This window comes from Nylanderia fulva, unplaced genomic scaffold, assembly GCF_048542155.1.
Source record: "Nylanderia fulva isolate GAGA-0341 unplaced genomic scaffold, ASM4854215v1 Scaffold816, whole genome shotgun sequence".
Classification (NCBI taxonomy): Eukaryota; Metazoa; Arthropoda; class Insecta; order Hymenoptera; family Formicidae; genus Nylanderia; species Nylanderia fulva.
Genome location: NW_028190935.1, coordinates 31,340 through 38,254, shown reverse-complemented (window position 1 = coordinate 38,254; position 6,915 = coordinate 31,340). Strand labels below are relative to the sequence as shown.

Sequence of the window (6,915 nt, the reverse complement as noted above, 5' to 3'; positions counted from 1 at the left end):
TATAATTATTGTAAAAACCAACACACTTGTCTTTTAACAAAATTAAAATTAAACTTAATAAACTGTTCATAAATTTTATAAATTTGTAATAATATCTTATTAACATTTTTTAAAAGACAATGTGTCTATTTTTATAATTACTATATCTGACAGATCTTGTCAGGAAAAATGTGTAACTTCGCAGAATTTATATGTAGAAAAGATTAATAAATGTGTTTTACTACATTTTCTCCTTTAAGTAGGCAAAGGAACAAACTTTATGAATGTCTTATGTATACATATAATTTAAACCTTCAGTCTTATTATATCTTTATAATCTTCTTCGTCTGATAATTCTTGTGTTGAGTATTTTTTACTTTCTATTCTCTCTAGTATCTTAAGTTGCCTTTGTAAGATACTATTTCGTTCTTTTTGCAATTGTAATTGTTCTATTTGTAATTCATTACATTTTTTAAGCTCCGTCAGGTATTTTGTACGTGTTTCTTGTTTGGCATCACTTTCTCTTTGTAGCACAGCACAGATGGATTCCTTAAGTGATTGTAGAGTATGCGCCAATTTGCCATCTCGTACTTTTGCTTTTGTATTTATTAAAGATGAGCAACTGCTATCCGTCATGGACGATTTGCTGCTACCTATTACTGATTGAGATTGACTGTTAACTGCAGATGGTGTCGAAGGTGGCGAGTCTAGTGCAATAGAAGATTGTTCTTCATTTACATTCCTATAATAGAAAACATTTTAAATTATATCTAAAAATATATCTAGAAATGAATTAAAAAACATTTTAAGGAGATGATTACTCACTGAGACAAATGTTGACTGACCACTTTTTGCAAAATGTCTTCTTGAGAAACCATTCCATTGCGGCCAGCTACAAAAGATGGCACTCCACTGTGACTTTTTCCAAATAAGTTTATCATTTCACTGTAAAGATACATATGTATTCTATTACTTACTTATTAAATACTAAATATAATACTAACTACTTAATAAAAACAGAATATTGTAAGAATGACAAAATAAAAATATGAAACAAATCGACTGAACTATTAATTATAATGTTTAATTCAAAAATATCATATATATAATTATATACAGAAAACACAAGATAGAACTTACTCTTTAAATGGAAGAGGTTTAGTGCCTTTTCCAGAACTATTTTTTCCCATGGTCTGTTTGATATGTTTATCCCATTTCTTCTTCAACAATTTAAATTTATTTTTCATGTGATTTTTAGTAGCATTCACATAACCTCTTTCTTGGAAGGATTCTGCTATCGCTTGAAACATAGCCTCTTTACTTTGATATTTTCTTTTCTGGAATTTTTTTTCATGCTGTTCATACTCTGTGAAAAACAACATTATGGTTTTATAGTCCCAAATAAAATAGCCATCATTATTGACACCAGAAGTATTCTCTTTTTCATTATCTGAGTCTATAATTGAAGAGTCCAATGAAGACACAATTGTAGGCGTGTGCTGCATAAAGCTTGTTACAGGAATCGTAACAGAAGAACTCTCATGATTTAATCTGAGGCTGAATTTCAGAAGGACCTGCTTTATTTAGTAAAGCATTCACAATTGAAGAGTCTAGTGAAGACAAAGTTGTAGGTGTGTACTGCATAGAGCTTGTTACAGGAACTGTAACAGAAGGACTCTCGTGGATTATAGTCTGAGGTTGAATTGTAGAAAAAACTTATTTTATTCAGTACAGAATCCAAAGGCGCAGTTGTGGTTAGGAACTGTGTCGAGTTTGTTGTAGCAGTTACAACAGAAGTACACGCAAAAGTCTGGGGAGGCTTAATTAATTTTAATGATACCAGTTTTAGGTTTCACAGCTGAAAAATAAAACTATTAATATAGTACAATATTTATGCAATTTAAATTATCTTAGAATAAAATCATTTAATCTATCTCTTAGAATTTATTTTATTAGTTAATTAAGTAAAAATATAAAAAGTATTATGAGTATTTAAGTAATCAGCATCATATATAAAATTCTTACCTGAATACTTAAAAGAAGTTTCCATTGTGAAATCTCAAGACAGTGACGGCGTAGCCGAATAATAAAAGCGAGGTTATTGGACTACCCGACTCTTGAGCAGTGGGATACTGTTTACAGTACAAGCTTCACACGCATGCGCGATAAAATAGCCCCAAATGCACCACCTTCGAAGGTGAGGCAAATAGAGCGTGCTCCTAATTGCTCCTTAGAGTATGCTCTAACGTGACGCGAACATCTAGTCGCCATCTTGTTTCCGGTGACACGAACGTATTGGAGCGCATTGGAGTGAGAAGGAGCATGTTAGGGCATGCGACGCGAACACACCTTCGAAGTCATGCCGGCGGGGGCTATGCCCCTGGTAGGTTCAACCTTGCCGGATGAGTTTGGAAGGAGAGGACAGACTAAGAATGCACCAAACGTCTTAAGCCAAGGTGTAGGCAACGTGCCGATGGCTGCTTGGCCACGAAGACGTGAAACAGCGCGGGTCGCAAACGTTCCCTCTGGGGTAACCTGCCGACCCCCCAGAGGTAGCTAGGCCTTGGTGATATCATGGAGGCTCTGAATCATTGATACTTGTTCCTACCATACTCGTGGGATGAAAAATGGAGAAACAATGAAAAAACTAAAAATACACTCAAACCAAAGTTTAACGATGAACACAAACCCGGAGATAAAGAACAGGACCCGTTCAAGAGAAGGGAGTCTATGCCCAGATCACCACCACCATCGGCGAAAATAATAACTGGAGAATAAATAGGCCTGCTTTAGCGCTTTGCTTGAACAAGGTGAGGAGGCATACGACTCTCCGGCTGAAAAAAAAAACGACAAAACGCCCAGTTCAAAAAATACCAGAGAAACTGATGATAATGATGTATTATTTTCCTGAACCTGTTCAAAAAAAGCAGTGCGAATAGTGTGGAAAGAGAGAAACTGGAACCTAAAAAAGGCTCACCGAAAGTTGAAAAGGACGACAAGGAAGTTACGCTAGAAGAAGTGAGATCTGAAAGAGTAGCTCTAGAAGAGTTTCATCTTTAATGAAAACAATAAAATCAATAAGAATACAATTAAGTTCATATTGTCTAAGTGGGTGCTACTAGAAGGGAAATTACAAGAGAGTATCGTTTGAGAGAGAAAAATTAAAGTGTACTTACCTGGCATCGAAAATTCTATCAGTTCGATGTCCTATGTTCAAGTGGCGTTCACTCCATGGTCCGGAACAGCAGCATCTGAAACAGAAAAAAAAGAAATTATCCAACGTACTACACTAAAAAGCGGATTCAAGACTAATTCTTCGGTAATGATTGTTAAGCCTTTAAATGAAAAGGACAATTTAACGTGTGAGGATGTCAAAGAAAAACTTACAAAGAAAATGAATCCGTTAATTAAAGAAAATAAGGATTAAAAGAATGAGAAAGGTGGGAGACAGAGGCATTCTAGTGGAAACGGAAGGTGGAAACGAATTAAAAAACGATCCAGCAGATAATAGAAGACAATGAATGCGGGCTGAAAACAGAGCTGCCTAAGAAAACTGGACCCAGTATGATAGTATATGACGTAAAGTCGGTCACAAAGAAGCAGTTTATGGAACAATTTTGGTCTAAGAATGTTGAAAAACTTGGAATCGCCAAGCAGGAAAATGAAAGCAGGGTTAATACAAGATACAACACATTTGTTAAAACCAGAAATACTAATAACTGGGTAATAGAGGGTGACAGGAGAGATAAGAAGAAACTCTTGGAGCAAGAACGACTATATATTGACTGGAGATCATACAAGGTTAATGATTACTTAGCCTTGACTAGGTGCTTCCGTTGTCTAGGCTTAGGCACACGTGTTAAAAAACACTGCAAGGAAAAGACCCCCACTTGTGGACACTGTGGGGGGGGGGGCGTGGCACATATAAGCACCAATTGCTCAGAGAGAGAGAGAGAAATCTGCAGTCTGCGCTAATTGTACAAGAGCTAAAAGGAAAGACACACATCATACTGTAAGTGACAAGAGATGCCCGGAGTATCTAAGAGTAACTGAAATCGTAAAGAATAAAATAGATTATACATAATGATAAATTCTTTCAAATAAATGTTGGCCGTTCGCAGACGGCATCATACGAATTAAGATTAAAAGTAGAGGAACAAGGCATTGATGTGTGTCTGATACTAGAACCATACGTATTCCAAGGACAAGTCAAAGGCTGCGCTTCACTTGGTGCAAGAGTTGTTCAAAGTAATAAGGTGACAGATACAAAAGCTGCTATAGTTGTATATAATCAGGAAATAACTGTCACAAAAATCGAACAGTTTACGGACGAACATATAGCTTGCGCACATATAGTACATAATGAAGTAAACTTATATTTGGTATCAGTTATTGTCAATTTTCCATGGAGCTAAACTATTTTATTAATAAGTTGGAGACTATAATAGAAACGTTCAAAAGCCACGACATGATCATATCAATGGACTCCAATGCTCACTCCAAAACTTGGTACTGCAAAGAGAACGACGCGAAAGGCGAATTACTCGAGGATTTCCTAATAAATAAAAATGTATACATTTTGAATCAGCCTGGAAACGAACCAACGTTCTCTACTATAATAGGAGAGGCCAATATAGACTTGACTGTGGTGAATAGTGGAGTCCTGAAGGATATTAATGATTGGAAGGTCTTCCCGAAAATGACTTCCTCAGACCATAATTGTATATACTTTGAACATAACAACAATAAAAATTCAGAAACAAATCAGGTAATCACAGGACAACTCTATAACTTAAAGAAGGTCAATTGGGATCAGTTTGGCGATGTTATTAAATCAGAACTCAATGGGACCTTTTGTAAAGAAATCACAAAATAACAAGTCCGGAGACGCCGTTAATCTATTTAATAAAAGATGATCTTAATCGTGGCGTATCAATCTAATAGGAGAAGACCTCTGTCTAGGAAAACAGTTACCGTGGTATAGCGAACAACTGACCACATAGAAAGACTTGGCGGCATTTCGTAGAAGCTGTAACGGTACAGGAAACTTAATATGAAAAGGCGTATGGAATCACAGTTTTGATATATAACTGCAGACTAAGGAAGGTACTACAGAGAGAGATTGGGAAGTGCAAAAAAGGACTCGTGGAATGATTTCGTTCGTGAACCGGAACAACACTAAAAACCCTTGACTGGCATACAAGCTAATGATGGAAAGATTAAAAATAGTAAATCCTAAGTACGATAAATTAGGTATGATTTTTACACTGATTGGGACTTTATCGCGAAGTGACTTTTGGATTGGAAACATAATTGCCGGATGTAAAGAAATTTACAGTAATCAAGGATTCACAAACTAAGACAGATATAGCGAATACTTAACCTACAATAATGTCAACAGGAAATAAGAATGGACGAAATAGAATGAATCAATTAAAAAGAACAAAGAAGAAAAAAGTTCCTGGTCCGGATAAACTAACAACAGCGAAATATTAAAAATTTTGGAAAGGCAGCACCACCCGCACTTTACCACTTCTTTCAACACATGCTTTGATAAAAAACAAGCTTTTCCAAAGCAATGAACCAGCGGATGTTAAAACTGCTGCTCGAAAGCCTGAAAAGGATCCAGCGAATCCTAAATCTACAGTCCATCTCACTGTTGCATTTGTTGGGAAACTTACGAACAGAAATCATGGTACCACGTTTCAAAGTAATTTACGAAAGTCTAAAATGTGCTTCGCCAATCAATATGGCTTCATAATTACGAATCAACGAGGCGCATATGCGAGCGTCAGTGCAGCGTGAAATCGGCCCGAATCAAGTCTAATGGGCATATTTTGTCGATATAAGTAGAACATTTCGTCGACAATTCTTTCTTGGATTGGGATTTTTGGACCGGATTAGGGATTGTGACTGCACAAGGAATTTGTTTGAAGGTGTTCATGGAGTACTTCTTTACTTCTCGAATCGAGAGGTCAAGTGGCAAGCCGTGAGAAAGTGATTGGGGGGGTATCCAAGCTCCTGAGTAAGGAGTGTCCTCATGGTTCCATTTTTGGGCCCACAGCATGAACAAGTTATGGTACTCAATATTAGTGGAACAAAAAACGGCAGCAACGAGATCTGAATACATAGCTATGCCGGATGATATTCTAATCCATTTCCAGGAAAATTTAGGAACAATTAGAGGAATAGGCGCAGAAGGAGAATAAACAGGATAATGAAATGGATTACGGATAGCGGGTTACAAATATCGGAAAATAAAACAAGGGCTGTGTTATTAAAAGGGATTTGGATGCTGAAGGACCCCAGAGTTCTTCTCTTAGGGCAAAAGATAAAATTTTTGTACAGAATAAAGTTCTCGTAGTATACATGGATGCAAACTTATCGTTTTTTGCCGCATATAAGATATACTAAGAGAAGTCGGAAATATTCGCTAAAATTAAAGAAGTCAATAGAAGTAAGAAGAATTAGGAAGAGGATGTTAAAACGGTTATATAAATCTCTTCTACTGCCAATTATCTATAAATGCTGTGGGGCGTGGTATCTAATAGCCACTCACTTCACGCTAGAAGGCATTGGAGCTGCCCCAGCGCTTGTTTATATTAGCAACTAATAATATCTGCAGAACAACATCAACTGAAGCTACAGCAAACTCTGACTGGTACTTTAATCTATTGACACTTGCAAGCTGTTAAAGACGCTGCATTTTATAATATTAAAAAAAATGTTAAAGTTTTTGTCAGCTGTCTAACCTTATTATTTTTTTTTTTTTCTGAAATTTTTTTTACATTAAAAAAAAAATAAAAGTTTTTTTTTTATTGGCTTTTTAATTTTAACATGTTTTCCATATTTTAAAGAAAATTCAATGTTTTATAAAAAATATAATTAAAAAAAAATTTTAAATATTTTAAAAAATTTACATTAATTTAACACTAA

General features: G+C 35.7%; 1 protein-coding gene across 1 annotated transcript; it reads right to left on the bottom strand.

Annotated features, from left to right (window-relative positions):
* Positions 1–285: 285 nt before the first annotated feature.
* LOC146719927 (uncharacterized) lies at positions 286–6,555 on the bottom strand. Its single transcript, XM_085489391.1, has 5 exons — positions 6,539–6,555; positions 3,156–3,230; positions 1,120–1,536; positions 805–924; positions 286–721 (listed from the first exon to the last, which is right to left on the bottom strand). Exons 1-5 carry the CDS (start codon positions 6,553–6,555, stop codon positions 286–288), a joined length of 1,065 nt encoding a protein of 354 aa, XP_085345517.1.
* Between the last annotated feature and the right edge of the window lie 360 nt (positions 6,556–6,915).

What these genes read in the sequence shown, in the direction of transcription:
- LOC146719927 (XM_085489391.1), bottom strand. An exon ending in GATAGAATTTTCGATGCCAG is followed by an intron (nt 1,537 to 3,155) that starts GTAAGTACACTT and finishes TCTGAAATTCAG; the next exon opens with CCTCAGATTAAATCATGAGA. An exon ending in GTCAGTCAACATTTGTCTCA is followed by an intron (nt 722 to 804) that starts GTGAGTAATCAT and finishes TTTCTATTATAG; the next exon opens with GAATGTAAATGAAGAACAAT.